Source organism: Mesocricetus auratus, unplaced genomic scaffold (assembly GCF_017639785.1).
Source record: "Mesocricetus auratus isolate SY011 unplaced genomic scaffold, BCM_Maur_2.0 Super-Scaffold_15014, whole genome shotgun sequence".
Taxonomy (NCBI): Eukaryota; Metazoa; Chordata; class Mammalia; order Rodentia; family Cricetidae; genus Mesocricetus; species Mesocricetus auratus.
In genome coordinates this window covers 62599103-62623945 of record NW_024429186.1, presented here as the reverse complement: position 1 = coordinate 62623945, position 24843 = coordinate 62599103, and the positions used below count along the sequence as shown (strand labels likewise).

At 40.5% G+C, this 24843-nt stretch overlaps 1 protein-coding gene across 9 annotated transcripts in view; it reads left to right on the top strand.

Moving 5' to 3' along the window:
* Npas3 (neuronal PAS domain protein 3) overlaps window positions 1–24843 on the top strand; it is a 790249-nt gene that overhangs the window by 94846 nt on the left and 670560 nt on the right. For 4 of the 9 annotated variants that reach the window (XM_040743091.1, XM_040743089.1, XM_040743088.1 and 1 more), the window contains exon 2: window positions 17043–17132. The exons of 4 other annotated variants lie outside the window; for them this stretch is intronic. In XM_040743091.1, coding sequence (XP_040599025.1) covers window positions 17043–17132 — 90 coding nt within the window. Of the gene's footprint in view, window positions 1–17042; window positions 17133–22738; window positions 23056–24843 lie in introns of those variants that run through there. One more of the 9 variants, XM_040743095.1, reaches the window with a different exon arrangement.

Genomic DNA, 24843 nt, shown 5'->3' with positions numbered 1-24843 from the left:
ATATGCTAAGCTGAGAAATGATGCGAATGATTTCAGAGATCTCACAATGCTTTTTCTAATAGAATCTTGTTTTCCAGAAATGAGAAAAATGCTTGTTTCTAAACGGGGAGACAAAATGTTTTAGAAATAATTATATATGTCTATGCACGTATGTGCACAAACAATGCATGTAGTAAAATGAATAGGTTTTAAAAGGACAATGCTGTTGTCATCAGAAAGTAGTTTACTTCCATGACAGCATTTGGGTTGACTTTCCTATCAATTGGGTATGTGCAGTGGGAAGGCAGAGCAAGGATGTCCCACTTGCTGGTGGTCCAGAATTATAACCACCCCATCAGCCGGGTTCCTTTCTGAACCATGTCCTCTGGTGTGAAATTTGAAGGAAACATGCACATGGTTACAGTCAAGCCACAGTCCAACGTGACTGGTGTAAACTAACATCATGTATTGAGCAGAAATGTTAGCTCCTGGAGTCGATGGACAGCATGCACTAGGGTGAGCTTTGGTAAACATCAATTCTTTGGCCTTTTTGAGAATGAATTGTGTTCTAGAGCTGAGGAAGGAGAGAAGACCATGCAGGATGTGGGAACACAAATGACACATTTTGATGCCATCAGTATCCCATCTGTGACATCACAGGTTTATATGAGGCCAAACCCAAGAATTCTGTTTTGATTGGCTTATTTATGGTAATGGACTTTTCTTGTTGAGAGGTCTACAGCCTGATTCTGGCTATACAAACGGTGCCAGTTGGGAGGTAATTATGAGAGATAGTCACTTAAATAGATTTCATGCTTTTATATCCCTGTCTTCCTTTATTCCTATCTGTTCACCTTAATAAGTGAAGGAAATAATATGACTTCCCATAGCATGCTTACCTTTTTTTTAAGGTACATTCTCTCTATGGCTGGAGACTTAATTTCCATTATATTCACTCCGCTCCAGAAATACTTAATGCCAGGAAGAAGATATTTACTGGAATCCACAAGTCCAGAATTCATCATGATTCAGTGTGAAATCCACTGCCCTTTGCTCCCCACCCCCTCTTGGACGGGAATGAAATGTGCCTTAAACTGAAGTGAAATACATCACAGGCAGCAACAGTGGGCCCTCGCTTTGCCTCTATCCCTGGTGTGAAATCGATACACTATCTTTCCTCCTGACCTGCTTTGTGACCCCGTCGCAGCTCTCATGCTGCACGGCAATTGCTTTGAACAGCCTGGGTCTGCCACTGCTCACAAATGATTCTCAGCCCCTGTCTAAAACTGGTGCAGATAACAAAAGCTTGATTTTAAAGAATGCCGTCTTCGTCGTCCTCTAATTATGAATTACACGAAAGTGCAAGCTCCTCTATTATTAAACACTTTCAATAGCAGGCGTGGTGCATGTCCAGGCTGCACGCTGGGGCCCTGGAACAGGCATTGCCATCTCTCTGCCTGAGTTTGGCTGGATAGAGAAGGGGAGCAAGATTTTTTTTTACAGTCTTCGTCATTTCCTTAGGGAATTCTGTTTGGTGAGCTCCTGCATTTTTCCCCCCTGTGGGAAGCTCTATATACTTTTTTCTTGAGGAAATATTTTAATATGAAGTTTTAAGGCCTTGCATAAGAAGGGGACATTTGACAATATTTTTATTAAACTGTTTTTAGTGAATGAAATTCCATAATTTGACTGTTGGAATTTTGACTTTCTAGAAGTGGCAATAGCAAGTGGAGATTTTTCTTCTTTTGATCTCTGTGTAATGGAATAGGGGGAGTAGGAACATCTTTCCATGGCATTTGATACATTTTATGAGGCTGCTGAAAGGCATGAGTTTTCTATTTTATTATAATAATCATTCTAAGCACGCATTGGTTGTACAGATTAGTGAGGTCCGGCATAATATTTCTGTGCGTACACCCCCTGTGCATTGATTACACCACGGTCCTTTCACAAATGGCCCTCTCTTCTGTCACCTCAGCTATTTGTCAGTCCCTCATATTCTTGAGAAATTTATTTTATCTAGGGAATAATAGACATGTTGTGTATGTTGAGAAAGTATCTGTTCAACTAGCTGGGTATCTTTACTTTGCCAGACTAGAAATGAAAAGGATGACAGAGGTTCCATGTGTTGGGGTAGAGTTTGTCAAACATCTTTGAATGAAGTGAAGACCAGAGCAGACTTTCAGATGGTGCATAAAACAACCATGTATAAAATGAGTCAAACCAGAGCTGGAGACATGGCTCAGCGATGAAGAGTGCTTACTGCTCCTGCAGAAGATTTGAACTCAGTTCCTAGCACCCATGTTCAGTGGCTCAGAACTTCCTGTAACTCTAGCTCCAGGGGTCTCTGGTCTCTGTGGGCACTTTCACTCATCCACATAGCCCTCCCTCACAAATACACTCAATTAAAAAATAAAACTAGATCTTTAAAATTAGTCATTTTGTGTCTTTCTTAACGTTATTAAATCAGCTTAATGGTTGAAGTGATTTTAGTGAGAAATGTCCCCCAGAGACTCATGATTTTAACACTTGATCCCCACTGTGAATCATTTGCTTCCCCTGTTTGGGGAAGGCTAGGAAGTGTGGCCTTCTTGGAGGAAGTATATCACAGGGCACAGGCTTTGAGCTCATATAGCCCCACCCTATTTCCAATTTGTTCTCTGTTTTATGCTTGTGGTTGTTTCACTTAGGATTTCTCAGCTTGCTGTTCCTGATGCTGTGTGTATACCCCAATGAACTCTTCCTTCAGTTGTTTGATATTTTATCACAACAACAAAAAAGTAATACAATAGTGAAAGGCACTTGCACTCAAAGAAATGCAAGTTTTATCGTTGGAGATACTTTATTATATGCAAGCATCTGCATCCCAGGAGTGGTCCAGACATCTCAGCCACAGTTCTCCATTCTGTGAGTGGATATAATATCAGAAGGAAGGACATTAGTGTTCTGAGTTGTATTCCTGTCCACCCTGCCTCTGTAGCTGTGAACTTCACCTCAGTCTCTTAACCTCTTATCAATCTTTTTCTCTCACTTGATGAGGTTAGTGAGTGTGCTTATCACTAACACACTTTTTAATTACATACTTGTATGTCCATAATGCTAATAATAACCCTTCACATTATAAATAAGGTACATTTTCCCAATTTAAATTTTTTTCCTCCAAGCATCTGACTTGCTTAAGGACCCTGTCAAGCAAGTAGGGCTTGACAAAGAGTACATAAGTGAGTTTAGCATGACTGCTCTGCAAGTCTGTGACAGAACTTTTTAAGTGGCCTGGGGTTAGCTGCCTGCCAGTTCAGGGCTTTCTGGGTGAATGTGAAGGTCTCCAGAGCAAGGAGTTTACCATCATAGATCATTCTTTTAAAGAGTTTTACTTGATTTTTATTTTAAATTATGTGTTCTGTATGCCTGTATAGGGGAATGCATATGAACGCAGATGCCCATGGAGGCTAGAAATCCCCGGAGCTGTAGTTACCAGTGGATATGAGCTGTAGTTACCAGTAGATGTGAGCTGTAGTTACCAGTGGATATGAACTGTAGTTACCAGTAGATGTGAGCTGCCCAACGTGGGGGTGCTGGCAACTGAGCTCAGGTCCTCTATGTTTTAACTGCTGAGTCATCTCTCCAGCCCTGCCAGGCTTTTGACAAAAAAGTGTCTAGTTTAGTGCATTTAGTTATTTGTCTATTGTTCCATTTAATAAAGATCATGTTACTTCGGAGGTTGGTTTCTGGTCAGTCCCAATAGAAAGCAATGTAATAAGGCATGAACATGGGTATATTCTGATGCACATCCATGAATGAAGAACATGAAGTCAAACCATGATACCCTGTGATTTGGGAAATGATGCTGACTCCTTCACAACATGGAATAACATGCATAATGTGAATTAGAAAATTGAAAGTCTAACAACTGAAAGCCATCCTTCCTCAACGTAGGGAGATAGAACAGGGATAGAACTGCCATAGGGCCCAGTCATATAACTCCTGAGAACATACTGGAAGGAACCAAAGTCAGCATCCTTCAGAGCACAGCCCTCTTAATGGCCGATCTGTTCACAACAGTCACAGTATGGATTCAGTTGAAGCATGTGGGAACAGGTAAATAAATGGAGAAGGAAAATAGTGTATATACACAGTAGAGTTATATTCAGTAGAAAAGAGCAAAATCATGTCATTTGCAGAAATACGATTCAATGTTTCCTCTCGTATGTGAAACCTAGATTTTACACATGCACATGTTACAGACACACACACACACACACACACACGCACGCACGCACGCACGCACACATGAAAAACAGAATGGTGATTTGGTGGATAGAAAGACTAGCAATTGAGAGAGAGGAAGAACAGGTAAGGATAATGAAGAGAGGTAAATATGCTCCAAGTACATGACATTGTTGGATGAAAATGTCATAAAATTCATCACTTTGTACAATGAATATATACTAATAAAAGCATAAAGACAGTTAAATACCCATCATATTAATTTCCCAAACCTGTTACACTTTCTTTTTGGGGCTACATTAAAAGTAATGTTTAAAGGTTTGTGACAATTTCTAAAACACCTGCTGCAATATAGTAGCATGGGGTGTTGTGTGTCATGGGTGTTAGTGTTTGGGTGCTGGGTCTTTGGGAAACTTGGCTATTGAAGCTGCTGTTACCCCTCCAGGCAGGACAGTCCTTGACAAAGCAGGTCTTCATTGCACCTGTGGGGATGTTCTGACTAGATGGTTTGTGTAAGCACTGTCAGTAGATATCAGATATGTCGAGGAAAGAAGCAAATGGACACTTCCATTTGGGGTGTGCAGCCCTCTGTGTGGGAGCACATGTAAGTGAACACATGTGCTCACAATGAGAAGGATAATCACACGCCATGAGAACACATCTGTCCATCCCAATGTATAAGGAAGGAACTGTCAGGTCATTATGTGAAAATTTTATTGATGGAACTATCCAAGTTGACACAGAAGACTGTCAAAATAAAAGCTGTGCCAAAACAGTTAGTGCCGTTGAGACCTGTTTCTTGTTCCCTTCCCAATCCTAGTTAGTGGCACAAATCATCGTGTCTTTCCTCTTCTACATGGCACCTGAGTCAGCCGCTGTGAGTCAGCTTGTTACTGACATTCACGTGGTCCGTGATCACGCTTTTAACATTGAGTTTGTAGTCCCGGTTTGAAAGTCTGCTATCTCTATTGAATTTTTCTAGAAAAAAACAGAGCAAACTGTAGTTACAATTTGATGGCTATTCAGCTTTACCGAATTTAGAGAAGTCTTCCATTCACGGTAGTTATTTTGAGACAGGTTAGCACAGAAGTTTGGACTCTTGATACAGAAAAATACAAACTTACACGGGGCCATTTTTTTTTCCTTTAAAGAAGACAGTGCTAATAAATCTTGCTGCATCAAGACCTTGAAAGAAACTGAAAATATGTACAGATCTCAAATATACCCCAGAAAAGTACTTTATATTATCCTGCTGCGGCTGCGGCTTCGTAATGGAGTTTTAGTTGAATGTAATCTCCTCCACTCAAATTTATTTTTGAGAAATTGCCACCCTGAAAGCGGAAACCATTTTTGTCATTCAAAAGAAGCAGAGGATCAATACGGAAGCTCTCCTGCTAGTTGGTACACTCAACTTTGGTGTTAAAAGATTTATGATAAGAACACATTTCTAAATATATTACACAGCATCAGTGGAGTAAAACCCCAATATAAAACATTTTTTTTCGTGGAGAAGGAGGGGGTCTGTTTATTATTGTAATGCTACACTAAACTATAATTCAGTGATATTTTATTCCAATTAAGTTCTCCTTAGTAGTAATCCTTTTTTATGATAAGCAAAACTGAATAATACAGGGTATGTTGCCTCCAATGAATTGTTGTATAACAAGACTTGATGGTAATTCTACCTTTCCCAAAATCTGATATCAGGCAATTTATCTTCTGAATAATACTCCTGAGTACCAAAGCTGAAATGTTTTGGCTTCAGCCCAAATCAAACTTGAGGAAGCAGATTCTCCCGAGCATTTGTCTAACTCTGTAAATTTAATTGTTATAATGAATAGAATACATGTGTCAAGACTACTTGTGCTTTTAGCTGTTCACTTCGCCTCCTAAACAGAGAGAGCAACACGACAAAGACTGTTAACTCTTAGTGGAACTTGGGAAAAGGAAAGAGGCACTGAGTATAGTGCATGAGGGCTGAACATTCACTGTTTTTAAAGTCTCAGTTCTAGTCAATAATCTCACAGCACTTCAAATGAAAAAAGGTGCTGTTATGCTACAGCAAAATGGTGGGTGGGAAATTAAAAAACTGCAAGTATTTGTTGTAAGATACAAGATTTTTGCATAAAAACAAAAGAGTCACATCCAAAGGAATGTGCTCTAATCTCCTTCACACTGTCTTAACTATTACTTTCTTTCCTTCACATATCTTCCTACATAGCATATTTCTTAATTGACTTTAATACAGTATTTTTCCATAGATGATGGAATCCAGTATCACATCCAGGTCAGAGGTTAAACAGAGGTAATGTGCAAAATTATTTCGGGGGTGGGGGGCATTTCTTTTAAAAAACTGAAAAAATGGAGACCAAACTCCCATAACCTCTCACCATTAATTTAGTAACAGAATTCGTTTTGATAACAATGATTAACATTAAATAACAACTATTGATAAATTAAAGTGATTTATCAAAGGCCATTTTCTGCCATTTTATTTCTCTACTTAATTATGGTTATGTTTTCAGTCTCCACTACCCTTGTGCATTTAGACCATAACAACCATGATATTTTGTTCATATTTCTGATGGAGAGAAGGTCACAATTCATGGAGTGTCTGGATGTTTCTTCTGTTGTGTACTTAGCACAATTGCTGTTGAGTGTGACCAGATGGATGTTTGTAATAACAAATCTTACTTTCAGCCAGTTTGGGGAAGACTGGGCATTTTTCAATTTGACTTACTCATTCAGAACTTATCAAGCTATAAACTTGCGACTTATGTAACATGGGATGAATTCCTGCCTTGAGAACTTGCAGGGTAAACCAATTATTAATTGGACTACGAGGGACATTGCAATAGAGCTAGGTATGGAGGATGCTGGTAGCTCAGAAGAGGAGTAGGTGTAGCAAAGAAATCTCAGTCTGCAGAAGGGCTAGCTTTTTCAGTGGGTTGACTGGATGTATAATCAGATGAAATCCAAAAGGTTTTAATACAGACAATGTAGGAACTATAAGAACACTGAAGTCCATTTAGCATCATTTAACAGCCCCAGTTGAAGGTGGGTCTGCCATTCCCATTTTTCTTGTCTACCTAATCAAAGCTGATGTTTTGGTTACTTCTGAACAACTCCTGGGGAAGAATGGTTAGGGTGGAGCATAACCAGTGCCCAAAAATCTGGGCCCATGAAGAACTTTGCTTATTCCTACTCTTCCTGTATTAGGAAGAGCATTGTCACATGGCCATGCCTAGCTGCAAAAGAGGCTAAGTGGCTTTGTTACCATGGCTACCAAAGGCCAGATTCCTAGGATCCCTTGTGTTATCCAGGACTTAAAAAATGTTTCAAATGTTGCTTTTTATCTCTCTGTATGTGAATTTATCACATTTTATTCATAAATTTTCAATATATCTTAATCTTATTCCACTTCTTCAATCTTAAGGTATGAGCTGGGATGTTCTTAGTGGTAGGGTACTTGCCTGTTATCTGTGAGGCCCTGTGTTTGGACTTCCAGTAATTAGAAGAGTTGTGTTTCATGAAGTGTTTTCCTCTGTCATAATCTTGTTGGAGGAATTTCCATTTCTCAATTTATTTTTGGCCACAGTCACAAAACTGTTTTAATTCTAATTTGCCTAGAAAGAGTTCCAAAGCCTGAATGTTAAAGTGCTTCCTTAGCATGCTAGTTAACAAAGCAGCACCCTGGTTAACGGTAGGATGTAGTCTTTACCTTGGTTTTTATTAGCATCTTGTAGAGATGAACCTTATAGAATCTACTTTTAAGGCCTCGTTTTTGTTCTTGCCAGGAGTTACTAAATATAGTTCAATTGGGCAAGAATGAGTAGGATCTAGGGGTCATTTCTTTGAGTTGATTGTTTTTTGTACCTAAAATAGTTTGAGATAAGGTACAACATGAAGACTCTAGTTAGGGCTTAAGGCTATGTAGAAAGTGGTTAATTGTCTAATATACCAGTTTTCAACCTGTGGGTCACAGCCCCTTTGGGGGTTGGATAACCCTTTCATAGGGGTCACCTAAGAGCATCAAAAACACATTATATTTCATAACAGTAGCAAAATTACAGTTATGCAATGGAAATAACTTTATGGTTTGGGGTCATGACAACATAAGGAACTGTATAAAAGGGTCAGAGCATTAGGAAGGTTAAGAACCACTGCCCTAATGGAAGATGCATTTATTTTTAGAGCCTTTGGACTAAGGAGGAAGGACTGATGATATGCCTTATCTTTCCTGAGCTTTTCCTGGGGTGTTTTTTTTGGATGTTAAGATCTGGACCACAAAGTCAGCAGCATCGATCCACATCTCTGTATATATTCACTGTCCTTCTTATCTCGTCAACAGTCTTTAGAATCGAGTCTAAAACGTATAGCATGGTGTCACATAGAGTTGACACGTTAACAACAATTAAAGGCAAAGCTTAACTAGAGCTTTTTTGTGTAGCATATGAATGAAGCACATGCTCTTCTTTCTGATGTTAAATGCAGAGTTAGTTTTGAGAGTCACAAGCAAGGCAGCCACGGAAGAGTCAGATGGAGATAAAATGGCTAAAAGGTGTGGAAGTTGCACAGGTGGAGGTGAGCCAAGATAAGATAAACTTTAGTGGCGTGCCATGGCTCTGGGGAGAGTCTTAGGGTAGCGCTTTAAGTTAGTCACATGTGCATTTCTGTGGTGAACTTTAGACAGCTTCTTAAGGGCAAAGGTTTAATTGGGAACCATTTTGGAGGATCTAGTCCACAATTTCTAGCCTGTGGCTTTTCATTCAGTAGCAAGATATTACATGATTACAGGAAATTAAGACCCAGGACAAGCCTCCTACTTCATGGCTAGAAGCTAAAACTGAGAGAAGAGGATGCCATGGTCTCACAGACCTCTTCAGCCATGCCACAGTATGTAAAATGTTTAAAAGTTTCTACTCCCTCTGAAGAGTAATGTGACCTGAAGACTAAGCCTTTAGTGTCCCCCAAGGCACAGGTACTTGGGGGACATTCCATATCAGACCACAGCATGACGTCATCATGTTGACTTCAAAAAGCTTACCTTTTGACAGAAGTGTGACTGATGGAGTGACAAAGGTGAACCTAAACCAGGATGACTAAGAGGAGGACGCTGTAGTGGTTGGGTATGACAATCCATGTAGCCTATGACTAGAACATGGTGTAAGGAAGACTTTCCTTATAAAGATAATGTAGAACACAATACGAAGGGGCTTTGTGACTCCTGGGAAGTAAAACATGAGGGAAGGAAGAAATTTAGGAGCCAGTTGTGGGTCTGAAACCTGGGGACAGTTGTGGAGTTGAGATGAGGTTACCTCAGTGTGGGTAGAAGAGCTAGCTACTCAGCATTCCAAAGATCAGGAGGAAGTCCTAAGTAGAGATGGATGAACTACAGAGTTTGGTACTGGGGTCTAGATGAGAGCTAAAGATGGAGAACTGGAAGCCATTAGGAAACAGGTAAAATTGAAAGCCAAGAGTTAAAACTGGTCTGAAGAGGTATATAGTGGTTACTGAATACAATCATTCCTACGCACTTTATTTTTCCATTGATACTTTAATAGTTTAAATAATCAACTTCAGTGCCTATAGTACTTCTTCAATCCTATCCAAAGCCAATCAATATTGATGGAATTGGTTTATCATCAATATGAGCTAAACTTAGAATTTTATTTCCAAATTTCAGCCCCACTCCACCCCTAATATCATTTCCTATTCAGTAATAGAGTTAGAAAGGAAGTAGCTGGTAAACAAAGACTATGTGATATCAGAGACTGGAGTTTGAACAAATCTTCATTTAAGCATTTGAAGCTGTTTAATGATTTACAGTTATTTCTAATGAGCCTTGGACACACAGTGTTCTAATAAAGGAAAACATCGATAGAAACATGGCAATCCCCAACCAGTTGAAACAGAATTCAATAGAGAGATCCAATTGGTCAAGGAACCCTCCCGACACATAAAGCTGAAGTTTCTTTCTTTCCTTCCTTCCTTCCTTCCTTTTTTTTTTGTTTATGGTTTTTTGAGACAGGGTTTCTCTGTGTAGCCCTGGCTGTCGTGGAACTCACCCTGTAGACAAGGCTGACCTCAAACTCTCAGAGATAAGCCTGCCTCTACTTCTCGAGCTCTGGGGTTAGAAGCGGAGCCACCGCTGCCCAGAGAGGCTTCTTAAGTACTGGAAAAAGGTCAGTAGTGTCCTGAAGTGTGAAGAACATCAGCCTGCATCTGGCTGTGTTGTTTTGTCTCTGGCTTTCTGCTGTGTCTGGACTGTCTTAGTCCCACTTTCCTTATTGAAAGCATGGGTTGTGTGAGATGTTTTTACTACTTTGAAAGCTGTCCATCCAGGGATCACTGTATAGAATATGATACATTAATGAAAGACAAAGTTGATGCCATCTGAATGATTTAGGGATGCTTGTTTGGGATTGCCTGTAGAATTGACCTTTCAGTACAATTTGCTTTGGGAATATCACTTTGTGAGTTGGCAGCTGTTTGAAGGGAAAGTATGGACTGGAGGTCCTAGAAAAGAATAACGTAGAAATCAGAGTCTGCTTACCCATCAGCTGTATGAAATAAATGTTGTAGTTTATTAATTTTTAGAGTTAACATTTTAATAATAACTCATGCCTGTTGTGTAAATAGAGCTCAGGGCCATCAGATGTCCACAAATATTTGGTTCACTACTCTTGGTAACCTAATATATTCATATTCATATGTAGTCACTGTTGAGCTGTCTTCTCACTCCTGGAACAGACTCCTTATGAGAGAGGAATTCTAGAGATTGTTCACCATAATGCAGCCCAGAAAGATAAATGGTATGGGCTTCCCACTGGAGAGTTTTCTTCTCACTTTATGTACCTGAAGTCAGATTGTGCTTCTAGGTATAGCCTTTTCAAACTTGGTTCCTGTAGTTGGTGTAGCCTTCTGAGCTGCCCTGACTTTGGGAAGACTCAAACCAATCTCTCCCTGCTGTTCCCCATGCATCTTTTACTATTGTTGCTGAAATGGTGACTCATGCCATGCTGTACTTTCATTTTTAATTTATTCTGCTTTAAAAAATCTATGTCTGGGTATGGCTCTGACCTGGTTTTGTCAGTCAATGTACTTCAGAATTGTTTCCTAGGACTCAGAGCAACATTCCCCATGAGCACACCCAACAAGGCTGAAGTACAGGGTTCTAACACTTAGGAGATAGAAATTGCATAAACAGACTGGCACTGTTGCTTTCTTTGTCTAAGCGGCACACAGCACCCTGGTGAAGGAAGATGGCATGTGTATCCATATGTGGGAAGAAAGGGCTTGGATACAGAATTTCTGCTTTTGCATGGCTCTGTTCTTTTTATTCAAACGTATAAAACAGCTCGAACCTGGCTGACCTTACCCTTCTGTGAGTAGTCCCATCTCAGTTTCACTGAAGTTGTGATTTCTGCTTCCACATATGTGGGTCATGTGAACAGATGTCTGCAAGTTTTAGGTAGCATGCTTTATCTACACAATGATCAACAAAGACAGCTGTGAAGTTTGTTGAATAGGTGAATTGGTTATTATTATAGGGCTGGAGAGATGGCTCAGTGGTTAAGAGCACTGGCTTCTCTTCCAGAGGACCCCGGCTCAATCCTAGCACCCACATGGCAGTTCACAACTGTCTGTAACTCCAGCTCAAGGTGATCCAACACCCCCACACAGATATATAGGCAGATAAAACACTAATGCACATCAAAACACAATAAAAATGCTAAAATAATTAGTAGTTATTATGATTACAGTCCTTTTTTTTATTCCAGATGCTATGATATAGGCTTACATTACCATAATGAGCACAAAATGTTATTATTGTCATTGTAGATTCAGAGAGGCATTGTCTTCTTTTCAATGTCACATTTGGCAAAGCTCAAATTTGTATAGATGTCTGTTAAGTATTAAAGCTTTGGATGCTAAACATTATGTAGCCACGTCTCCCAGAAAATGGGCAGCCTCAGAGATCAGGGAGGGGAGAAGAGCAGGGAGCAGAGAGAGGGTTTCATCTCCATCTTCCCTTCAGTCTGACTCGGGAGTATCTGTTAGATGCTTTTGTTTGTTTGTTTTGCCCTTAATTTATTATCATGTAAAGCTTGTTGGCAGTCAGGAGTCAGTGGGGAAGGCAGAAATAGTCCCAGTGGTGCTGAGGATTTTCTTCTGGTACCACCTGGAGGAAGGTCTAGTTAGAAACAGATGCTCCATTCATGATAAATAGTCCCCTTTCCCAGTAGAATTCCTTTATCCCAGTAGAATCCCTATTTCCAAGTTTGGTGCTTAAGAACCCTGTTCTAGAACATGCTAGGTGAGAGTTTGGACTGTCTCAAAACACTAATGACAACAAGGAGCTGGCCTGTCCTGAGTCTGCCTTTCATTCCCGATGACTAGAATCTGTCTGTTTTTGTCTTTAACACTTTGGATCTAAGGACTCTGGTCTCATACCAGATGAGTCTCTTTGGCAAGTGTTTCAAAGGTCTGAAGCTGGATACCCTTAAGTTGGTCTTATCAAATGGGGTCTAGTTCCTCTCCGTTCTGGCTTCTGGAGTTACTGTAACATTGCTTCTCCAACCTCTGTTCCATCTTACCTGCATATTCCCTAAAGTGTTGCATTAGAACTTGGCACATTACTACTAAGAACAAGAAGTTTACCATGTAAACAAATTATTTTGATAAAAGTTATATTAATTAACTCAGGGTTAGAGGTGATGGATTAACATGAAATGAAACTTTATCAACTTGTCTGTAAGAAGCTCCAAAGCAGTGCAGAGTCTTAAAGATCACCTTAGAAGACTCACTATGAATAAAAGTTTCTCAGTTTATACCTAGAGTTTAGCAAAGTAAGTGACCCTCCAGTAACTTTGGCATCTAGAATAGTTGGTTATTATAAGGTAACATTCACCATGTTATTCATATGCAAAATGAATTCATAAGCAATTTCCACAAATACTTCTTTTAATTTTCATGTTGTTGAGTAGATACTTTCTGTTATTCCCATTTTTATGTGGGAAGCTGAGCCTCTCAGAGGTTACTTAGCAAATGCCACATATTAACTGAACTAACTAACCACATTGCCTGGTGTAGTGTGTTAGTGAACCTCTCCTGAAATACCTCTTCTCTGTCTTAGAGAAACACACAACCTGTGCCTTTACACATGAAGCTATAGATGGTGCTATCAGAACTTAATGGGTAAAATGTTTTGTTTAGTGTGATTGACACAGCTTCCCAGCTCCAGCATGGAAAACATGAAATACTAGTCATTTTTGTTTACAGGGCATAGAGGAATCAAAGGGAGCAAATTCCCAAGGTAGAATGACTGTTCGTTTTTTTCCCCTCCCAAATTGCTTGGAGTTAAACAGAGAAAATTATGAACAGCATTGCTATTTAGAATAGTAACTCAGTAGAACAAGTAAAAAAAAACATAGGTAGCTTTTAAAGGAGCATCTCATGTAATAATCATAACTCCTGCAGGTCAGATGTCTAATGAGAAAATGTCCCCCAGGAGAATGGCCAGGAGTCACTGTACATTCAAAAATAAAGGATGGTAGTGAATTCTAGTCATTTCTCCTTGTATTTTAGAACACCACATGTCTTTAGACTGTGGGGAGCTGTGGGAGATCGAATTGCCTGACACACTTTAAATAAGGACCACCACTGCCACCCAAGTGCACTACCCGTCCAGATCTCAGCTGTGTGGATTGGAATGGGATCTCTCTAGCATGTGACAGAGCAGCCTGAGTGTGAACATTAGTATGAGATGATGGCTACTATAGGGTTCACAGCATCAACTTAAAATAACAAGGAGAAAATAAGCACATGCACACTCCTATATCTTCTTAACTCCAGAGAATTGCCAGCATTCATGAAGAACAGTCAGGGAATAAAATCCCTCAGAACAGCTGCAGAATCGGATGCTTTCCCATCACTCCTAAGGACTGGAGGAACCTCATCCAGAGGAGCTGTTTGGTCTTTGCCTCCATTTCTAACGTTCCTTTGTATCAGGGAGGAGTCCACCATGGTCGGACAGCGACAGTAGACGGGCCCCTAAGGATAATATGTCCGTGGTGGTTTCTTATTTCTGGTTTTTCTGCCTTTAATTTCAAGTTTCCATGCTTTTTTGGGTTTTAAACCTGCCATTTATATGGTTTCAACATTTTTTTGAGGGTCTAATATCTTACTTATCACTAGAAACCAGGGGCCAGTTAGTTAAGGTTTCAGTTGAACGTGAAATTCGACTTCCTGAGCTTGTCATGCATCAAACTGTTATGGCTGGCAATTGTTTAAAAAAATTCATTTTGTTATGAACTAGCCTGTTTTCAACTGGGCTGTTCAGAGATGGATTGCTTTCTGGAGTTTTTGACAGGTGTAATTGTTAAGGCGTCATCTGTTCTTGTTTGCACAAAATACATTTTAGCTAACTGTAGGACTTGCCCGCTAATCTTTCTCACATCATTCCATTCTTTGCTCGCCACTAGACAAATCCCCTGTTATTTGACCAGATGGTGGAAAATCCATTCTCATGATAAGTTGCTTCTAGTTTGCATTTAGATTACCTGCAAAAATGGAACAATTTACTACTCTGCCTCTAACCATCTCTTCCCTCCTTTTTCCCTTAGTTTGACTTCTTGTAACTAATTATTTAAATTCTGCCCTGTGAGTTAAAATTAGTCATAGCTACACGTTTTTCATGTATGTAAATGCACTTAAGTCCTACCCCAAGCTGCATGATGAGTCCATCTAGACAGGAGTGACATGAAGGGAAGGACCATGGACTGTTTGATAGGCAGACAGTGTGATTCATAATAGTTTCACAATTGGAGGGCGTATTTGAACTTTTTACTGGTAGTGTTTAACCTTAAAAAACAAAAACCGAGTGAAGAAAATGTACTCAAAAAGCCTTTGGTTAATAATCTATTGTATTGAGAATGGGAAAACATGGAGGGTTCAGTAAATGATGCTTTGAGGCTCTGTTTCCTGGAAGTATTTTGTCTGTTGATTTTTTTAAACACCTGATAGTTTTCTCAGTAGTATGCAGCATGTAAATCAGAACTTCATTATAACCTTGGCTGTCATTAAAGGGGGTTGGCTTCATTAAAGGGGGTTGGCTAAGGTGATGGTCCATCTTATTTATTTTGCCTTTCTGTCTCTTTACCCAATACCTTTCCAAGATGTTTTATAGACTCCTTGAGAATCAGCTTACAACTGTTCTTATGTAAATACTCCTTAGTCCTTTAGTTCAGAACAAACTACAAGGGACCAACTTTAACACATGAAAAGATCCAAAATAGAAATGTGGAGTATTTCAGTGTGATATCACAGCAAATACGTTTTTTAAAATTGTAATTTATATCATCTGATGTCATTGCTTAAAAACTCTTCTCAGAATGTGTTTTCATAAACTTAGAGGCTAAAACAAATTTGTCAGGATGACCCTGTAATTGCATCTTTCAAACCCTGCTCCCTCTTCATTTCAAGCTGTTTATGTTTCCTGCTTTCCTGGTTCAGCTTTACAATGAAATACCACATAGGTTAATGAAAACCTTTGGAATTCCGGTGATAGTTAATGAGTACATTTATGCTAGAAGTTGAGTGCAATAATCAAATGGGGCTTAAAAATCACTTTAAACAAGGGGCAAATGATTAATTATAAATAGAACTGTTGGCCGACTAGATTTAATAAGAGATTTGGGGCCAGCCTGATTATAACACAGAGAATGCATTAAATAATATCTGAGGAAAGCAAATAAATACAGCTCCAAAATAGACCTTAAGTTTTTATAAAGTGCTGTCCCTAGGTATTTTGGACCTTATGAAATATTAAGTAAACTTAATGACATCAGAAGCACACAAAAATTAGAAAAGACTCACCTGCGTTTTTATAAAATACTGACGCCCTGCATAATTTAATTGCTACTGGAGGGGATTGCATGTGTGTGTATGTGTGTGTGTGTTATATTCTTGGAGATTAGATATTCTCTTACTTTCTGTTAGAGTTATTAGAGCAAACCAATTGGTACTCTTACTGATACTTTGTATTGATTAAATTCCATGACTTCCACTAAAATAAAACAAGATAGGTTTCTTATGTACTTTTCTCCCTGATTGAAGAGATTTTCAGTAGAAGGAAATGGTCAGAAAATGCCTTTCAGCATTTTTATGTCGGTGTAATGCAGGGAGTCTCCAATGACTTTATATGCTTAAGTGATACAAAGAAAAACTGTGTAAGCGCCCCCCTTTGCCTTAACTGCCAGGAAGCCTGGAGCTGCTGTAATCAGCTCATCTCAGGTGCCTGTTAAAGTCTAACCCTCACTCCCGACGGCCTCGCTTGTGTTTTCATCCCTAATTGGGTTCAGTTCTGTAAGCTGCATTACATCCCTTTAGAAGCCAGTAGTGTACAAACGCCATATAAATCGAATAAAGTAGAAAAACATATTAACCCAACTATGGTTTTATAGCTAATTTACAGTTGCTTCCTCTCGTAATGCATGATTGGATTAATGACAATCCTGTAACGAAAACACTAATGACATTTTTTAAAAAACATTTCCTTTAGAATATAATCATGGGGGCTGTAGAGTGAGTTTAGCTTTAGACCTAGGTCCTGCTTTTCTTCTACTTTTGTGACTCTTAAAAGTAGCCTTCCTCTGGCTGCAGCTCTCTGAAGTGGGAGTTCATATGCTACAGAATATGTGCACATTGCAGTTGTGAGTAGAGCCCGCGGGTAAAGAGCAAAACGGTTCCATTTCAGCACACTTGTTATCCTGCATTCCGCCTGACTGTAGAGAATCTCTAGTCATGTCTATCTGTTTTTGATGCCTCTACAGAGTAACTGCGCAGCATCCCCTGCCCAACCAGTCAGAATGTAGGAAAATCTACAGATATGACGGAATCTACTGTGAATCTACCTACCAGAAGTATGTTGAAATCTTTGTGAGTCTGCCTTCTGGCTCGTGCATCAGTGCTTGTGGTTGCCAGCTATTCAAATAATATATTTGTGTTGAACCTTATTTTTATTGAATTGATTTGGTGGGGGTGGGGGGAAGCCAAATCAAACAGATCAAAATGAAACCAAAAAAAATTTACCTCTGAAATCAAGAGGGGGAAAAAGGAAAAAAAAAAAAAGTCTATTATTTTGAAATTGTGGTCTAAAAGGTTATTTTTTTAAAGTAGTTGTATTAGAGCTCTTAGGTAAGCCTTTTTATATTGCAATAAACAAGTACTTATGTGCAAGAAAATCTCGGCAAAATACATCGCACAGGTGCTACGCATCTTAGGGATTTGAAAGGTGTGTTATGTATAAATTAGCTGTCACTTTTTTTCAATCCTGTAATGGAATGATGAGTTGTAATTTGCATAATCCTTTAAGAAGTCAAATTATACTGTCATGTAGCAGACTTAACATGCTAGCTAAGATTTCAGAGCTTTGCAGCTAATTACTATGTACCTTACAGGACAGTTAAATTGAAGTTGAGTCCTCTGTCTTTGCTGCCTTTTGCTCTGTCCATTACTTAACAGCATCCACACTTTGTCGCTGTGGCTGAAGTCAACATGCTGTTATGGGGAGGGAGTGGCATCTTAATAGAATACATCAGAGTTTGATTCCTGTGGCTCTTGCTAAGAAGGAAGTTTGTTTTGCTTGACCCCCCCCAAAAGGTGCAGTTGGAGTCGCCAGAAAAAGAATAAAAATATATGCTTTTCAAAACAATTATAGAATGTTGGTTGAAGAGAGATTATCATCAAATTTCCCTGTAGAAAATGTAATGTTAACATGATTGCTCGAAAGGCATTAGTCCCGATACGCGTTGCAAATACACAGTGGTGTGATTTTGTCTTTGTACTTTTTTGGAGTAGAATGACATTTTTGGAAAGAATAAAGCCTGCTCCCTAAAATTTCTTTCTGAGTACAAGCTGGTGACCCTGCTCTAAGCCACCCCTCTACCTGACAGCAGAGCATCTACTTTCACGGTGTCCATTTTTAAGACAATTAGGACATGCTGGTGGCTGGGAAGGCTGGGAACAGACAAAGAGTGGGGCCTAGAAGAAGCCCAGACCGTCCCCTGCCTTTGCAGCTTTGGTCAGTGTTTGATAATGACTGCATGGATGCATATTTACCCCGGTTCATCTCTGGCTGTATTTATTGAGCGATGGCCTGTTCTTTTTGTCACCTGAATCTGTGTAACCACAATGAAATATTATTTTACATTTTTTCCCCAAATTATTATTTTTTTTTTTATGTGGTTCCTGGTGACTAGGTTTCTGGGGATGCTTAGTTTTCTTGTGGTGTGTGGATATTTTGAAGAAGCCTTTTGTTGTGTAGAAGCGGTCCTTCAAGGACATTACTACAGCAGCAATTGATTGTTGACCCTTCAAATAATAGCTACCAGCAGTCAGCTATTGTTCATTTGTAATTAAGCCACCTTCACTTGTCTGAAATTACCATCTGCTTAAAGGCCGAGGCTGGTCAGTTAACAGGAGCACCATGGGCCATGAGTGATTTAGTTTATAGTAAGGCCTATCTTTAGCCGTAGGAATCATCTCAAGGGATTTTGTTGTTGTTGTTGTTGTTGTTTTAAGAGTCAGTGTTATTTGCAGTCTAGGTAGACACAGTAGGCAGCACAGCTGTGATGGCTGGGATAGTCACTTGGGGGATATTCATAACAAGGAAATATTGGCAAATAAATGATGAAGAAGGGGAGGAAATCCCCATGATGTTCAACTGGAGCTCTGTCACTGAGATGATTAATGGGGGTGGGTCTTAGTGAGGATGCTTAACTGCATTGTCTGGTGACTGTAGTGTACATTCCACAGCACCTGTAGAGACCCTGCAGCATGCAAGTGTGCTGATGGGGAAAGGGACCGGATTCAGGAGTGTTTACATCACCTCTTTAGCATTCCTGGATTTTAGGGAGCTAGCATTAATCTATGTTACAGAGAATAGTCTATTCGATCTATTTACTAACAGTATTTACATAGCTCTGCTCTTTAGAAGTTTTGTAGGAACCATGGCATCCATCGGTGCAGTTAGGGAAGGTTACCAGGAATAGGGAAATAGTGATCACTCAGATCTGTTTCGTAGGAAAACAAGTACACAAAGCCTTAATGAGAAATGAGCTAAACTTCCTTAGTGGTGAAGAAAAACAGGCTTTTGAAGAGCCCATTGTCAGCTCTAGTGAAGGAGTAGCTGTCTTGAATGATTGTCTAGCTTCCAGTGTCAAGTGTTAACCATCCTGCTTTGATGGCATGAATTATCCACTTACTTCAAGGCATCATTTAGCAACTGTAGTTCTTGGATATCTGGGAAAAATTCCTTTGCTTCCTTGGATCTTCATAATCACTGCCAGGCATAGTAACAGCTCAGACAACAGACATATGATCCCATTTTCAGTGAGCTTGTCTGTACTGCTGAAATTTTTTTTTTGAACCCTGGGTCACAACCCAAATCAGAGGCATGGTCTAATTTAGTGCTAAGGTGAGAAAGCACAGAATATTTTCATGTGTTGCAAGTTAGCAAGTGTTTATTTGTTAAGGCTTCTGTGTTACTTCTGTCCACTGTGTGAGTTGAGTCAACTGTACATGTAAATGCTGAGTGGGTCACAAGGGACAATGCTTTTCCTATTGCATCCCCCAAAGAACAAGAAATACTGTGATACAGGACCAGGTAGGTAACTGTGAATAGAACGTATGGGACTGCATCATTATACATCCAGAGTACAGTAGATTGGAAAGGCCTCAGGCAGGAAGAGGCTTCCCCATCTGTCTATCACATTCGGCGGGGTGTGCAGCAACCAATCAGATGGGTCCACATATGTCCACCCCTTTCCATGTGATAGATGACCTGATATTGGACAGGTGGAATTGGGGAAAGTATTTGCACCACACAAACTGGAAAATGTTTCCGGGTTTTACCAAAATGGTATTACTCAGAACCCTTCCAGTGTTAGTCTGTGCTTTTGTAATGATGGTGGACTTCTATTGCATCTAGATTTTACTGGGGGATATTTCAAATGGCTAGACCATTTCAGTGATATTAAAATATTAAGCAAATATAGACATAAAGCCGGTGATTAACTGCTTCAATAGCTCTATTTGTTATTGAAAATGCTATTTTTAGTACAACAATATAACTCAATTTTAGCAAACTCATTTATGAATTACTGGATTTGATTGAGATGTGTCAGTGTTCTTTCAAAATTCAGATAATTATGGGGTTTTTCCATCTTTAAAATGTAAAAATAAAAGCAATATAGAAAATCAGAAAATGGAAAATAAAAGTTTATTTATCTGGGCAGAGTTGGGAGAGAAAGAACATGATGAAATATATTGTATGAATTTTTATTAAACAGTCAGTAAATTAAAAAAAATTTAAAGTAAAATGAAATAAAAATTGAAAAAGATATATAAAAATTTGTATTATTTCAAATTTATTTATTTATTTCATGTGTTGGGGGAGCATGCCACAGCACACGTGTGAAAGTCAGAGGTTGGCACTTTATGGCAGCTGAATCTCATTTCCTATGGTGTGAGTCTCAAGGATCAAATTCAGGTCATCAGGCATGGTGGCAACTGCCTCTACCTGTGGAGCCATCTCACAGGGCAAGTTTTATTTTTAAATGAAACCAGGAAAATGTTGGACGCATGAAACAATCATTCACGGGAGATGGCATTATAGTAATAAGCCTATAGGCTCCAGGCATGGCTGCACACACCTGCATTTCCATCACAAGGGAAACTAAGGCAGGAAGATCATGCCTTGCAGGTTAGCTTGAGCTATACAGCTTGTTACGGAAAATGGAAGAGTGGGGATGAGGAGATGGATCAGTCAGTAATGTATCTGCTACTCAGGCATGAGAGCCCATCCAGCACCCATGTAAAGAGCAGGGCGTCCTGTGGCGGCTTGTGTGTGACCTCACCTTAGGGTAGGGCGAGGTGAAGACAGATGCATCCCTGCAACTCACTGGTGGGTCTGCCTAGCCAACCAATGATCTCTAGGTCAAGGGAGAAACCATGTCTTCGGAAACATGGTGGAGAGCAGTAGAAGAAAATACCAGATGTCAACCTCTGGCTTTCATATGAGTGTGCACGCTTGTGCTTGTGCACTCTCATGTGCACACATGCAAACATGCATCCACATATGCTACACATACATAAAAGACACATACTCAAAAGTGTGCGGGGTGGGGGTTGTTCAATGGCAGATTGATTACCTAGCACATGCAAACCCCTGACCTGATCTCTAGCACTGAGAAAAAGGAGTAGTTAACAGTCGTTTAACTAAGTTGGAATGAGGCATTTGCACTCCAGAGGTTAAGTTGTCATTCACCTTAGAGATGGGCCCTGTGGTTGAGGGACTTGCTATAAAGTAGGATATCATGTAGACAGTGATCACGAAAAGTCATCTCCCAGCACTTAGAAAAGCCTGAGTCTGAAGGGACTGCCATTCATCACCAACATGGCCTGAAGGCGTGTGGTGTATTTGGCGGGCACTGTTACATCTGAAGGTCCCATTCAGGGGACCTTGACTGAGAAGTGCAGCTAATAGTGAGTAACCCTGACTGGGAATGTGTTTGCATTTGCCTTAAACTTCTGTTGCCTAGAGCAAAAGCGTTATTGGTTTGTTTTCTAACTTTCTACTCTGTCGCAAACCTCTCTCCCTCTTTATGGAGTTCGTTCCACTTGTCTACCTGCTTAGGGCTTCAAAGATGGCCTTCTCCAGGATGAGTTACTCTCCGCACTGCAGACCCAGCGTTAACTGTAATATGCCGGTCCTCAGAACTCTGCATTAAAAACAACTACATTTAGCTGGGCAGTGGTGGCGCACGCCTTTAATCCCAGCACTTGGGAGGCAAAGGCAGGTGGATCTCTGTGAGTTCCAGGCCAGCCTGGTCTACAAAGTTACACAGAGAAACCCTGTCTCAAATCCCCGCCCCCCCAAAAACAAAACCAAAACCCAACTACATTTTATCTATTTAGTGTGTTGGGGGGGGTGCATGTGCTGTGGTGTACTTGAGGAGGTCAGAGGACAGTCCTCCCCTCTCAAGTGTGGATCTGTCAGAATCCAACTCAGGTCTCCAGGCTTGGGTGATAAATTCCTTTACTGGCCAAGTGGTCTACCCAGGATACTGTATTTCACAATGAACAAATCTAAAGGAGTGAATTTTTCTCCTCCAAAATAGCAAAACTAAAATGTGGGTGTTCTAACCAGTATAGTGTTATGCCTGGTTTGGACCCAGAAGTATTGTGTCTGGAAATGGGGAGACATTGACAGGGTCCATGAACAGAATAAAAGACCCACAGTGATATGGCCGTCTTGTGTCTGGGTGCTAATCCCTGTCATGTGCCAACCACAGGAAGAAGTACAAAGTGTACGTGTCTCATCTGGCAGCTGGGGGGGGGCGGGTAGGGGGTGCTTGGTGCTGAAGGGGTGGCAAATTCTTTAGCTTGATTGATTGATTGCTATTATATGATCTTTCCCCTTACATTAGAATAACATATGCCAGTTGTGCTTGAAGCAGAGCATAACAAAGGATCAAAAGGAGTTAGAAACAGAGAATGAACTTTGTTCAGAGGCCCCGTGTTAGACACCGACCTTTGTAGCGACCTCTCAGCCTGGGGAGAGGTACCTCGGTGGTGATTTGGGTTGAGCGGCAGGCATTCCAGGTGTAGCACATTACAGATTTCACAAAACAGGTACGGGAGAGCTGAGGAAGGGCAGAAATGGATGAGGCTGGCCGAGAAGAGAGAGCACGGGCCTCAGGCTGAAGGACAGTCAGTCACCCTGTGGAACCTGGAGGAGGGCGGGGCCAGAAGTGTGGCACAGCGTGGGAAATTACACATGAGGTAGGTTGGAAGGACGCAGAAGAGGGGTTCCCAGCTCCGTCTCCTTTGGCGGTGAGGCTTGTTAGCATGCTTTGAAAGGAAGATGGTGAGATTGTGCTGCTGTTGGTCTCAAGTGGTTTCAACTTGCAAACATCACGGAGAATTCTCCCAGCATGAAATCAGTCCAGAACCTCTCCTGAACCAACTCCTTCATTCTCCTGCTTGAGGAGTCCCATGAGTACCTTTCTGTCTGAACCACTTAAAATATAAGGTGTTTGGATACTAAAGAATAAAAAATTGAAGGTGCAGAGTATGATTTAGAATGAAGGTATATTAATTGCCTTCACTGGAGTGTATATTTTCATCACAAGAGAGCTGACTACTTCCATGAAAAACAAAAACAGTTCATTAGGGACACGCCTGCAGGATGTGGGACCCTACAAACATTCCAACAATAAGTGGAGACCATAGCATGAAGGGAGGGATGGAGTAGAGTGTGTCTCTTACAGACCCTGTTGACTGTTCCAAGTCACCAATAGGCGGTTTCAGATACAGGCAGCTAGCTATACCAGTGTGCCTGCGTTCAGACTTTAACAATAGCTGGGAGTTTGTGGTCATGTCTGAACTGTAGCTGTGTTCACCATAATGGCAGCCTTTTCTGTGTCGTAAGCACATATTTTAGTGACTCTTTGGACTTAATTCATGTATCAGAGTGAAGAGAGTTATGTTCATTCCGTGATTAGGAGCGACTCATTGTGTGATCACAAGTACACGTGCTAGTATTTAGTCATTACTGCAGGTGGCTGAAATGGATCTGGCTTGATTCTAGCCCCATGATCATCTAGTGAATGTTTCTTTTTGTCCCCGTATTTTTCCTTCTCTCTTGGAATAGTTCTTTATAAATAGAGATGCAATGTATTTTAGTCCTGCAGCAGGTAAGAGAAAAATGCCATCACTGCATTTGTATCTGTGTTACTCAAAGACAGCAACTGCTAACAAGCTGGAGTTTGCCCCTGCTGTATTTAGTATCATTGCGTTTGTCCGCATGTCCTCTTTGTAGGCATTTACAAATGTCTGTTGGCACGTTCTTGTGCATGGACCCACAAATGGGTTAGCCGGGAAGTTTCTGGAGCCAAGTTTGCAGGGGAAGCTAGAGGCTAGGCAGTGAACTTCTACATGGAAACTGTCTTCAGCAGAGATTTCCTTTCTGCTTTTTCTGGTGTAGCTTCTGTCTAGGTTGTGGACTTCTACCACTTGGTGTTTTGAGGGGGAACTTTAAATTCCTCTCGCAAGAGCCAGAGATAAACTGGTTAGTGAGACTTGCAGCAGGAAAGCAGTGTCTTTCTTTACCAGCTCACTGTTATTTTCATCTAGAGGTGGTACAGTATTGAAACGTGGAAATCCTGCAAGGAAGAGGTTGCATTTGTATCAGAATGGTGTGGCAGGTTATAGGAACACCCATCCTTTTAAGATCCAGATATGCATGTGCAAGAGGAGCAGCTGTTGAATTAGTAGACGGGTTTGGCCTCCTGCATGAACCGGGTCTCTCACCTGCCAGCTCTGTGTCACTATTGTCTAGGTAACTGAAAAAGAGAAATCTGCATCATGCATTGAGATATTTACCTTTAGTTCTCAAATCGAGGAGAGGGCTGGGTGCTGAGGACCCCGGCTCAAACCAGCAAGTAAAGGAGGTTGCTTTGGTGATTTTCCATGGGCAAATCCGAGATCTCTGTGAGGCACATGGCTTGGAGAATTCTTTGGATGCTTGAGGGTTATGTCACCAAATGGTCCCTCTCTGCAGCATTGTAA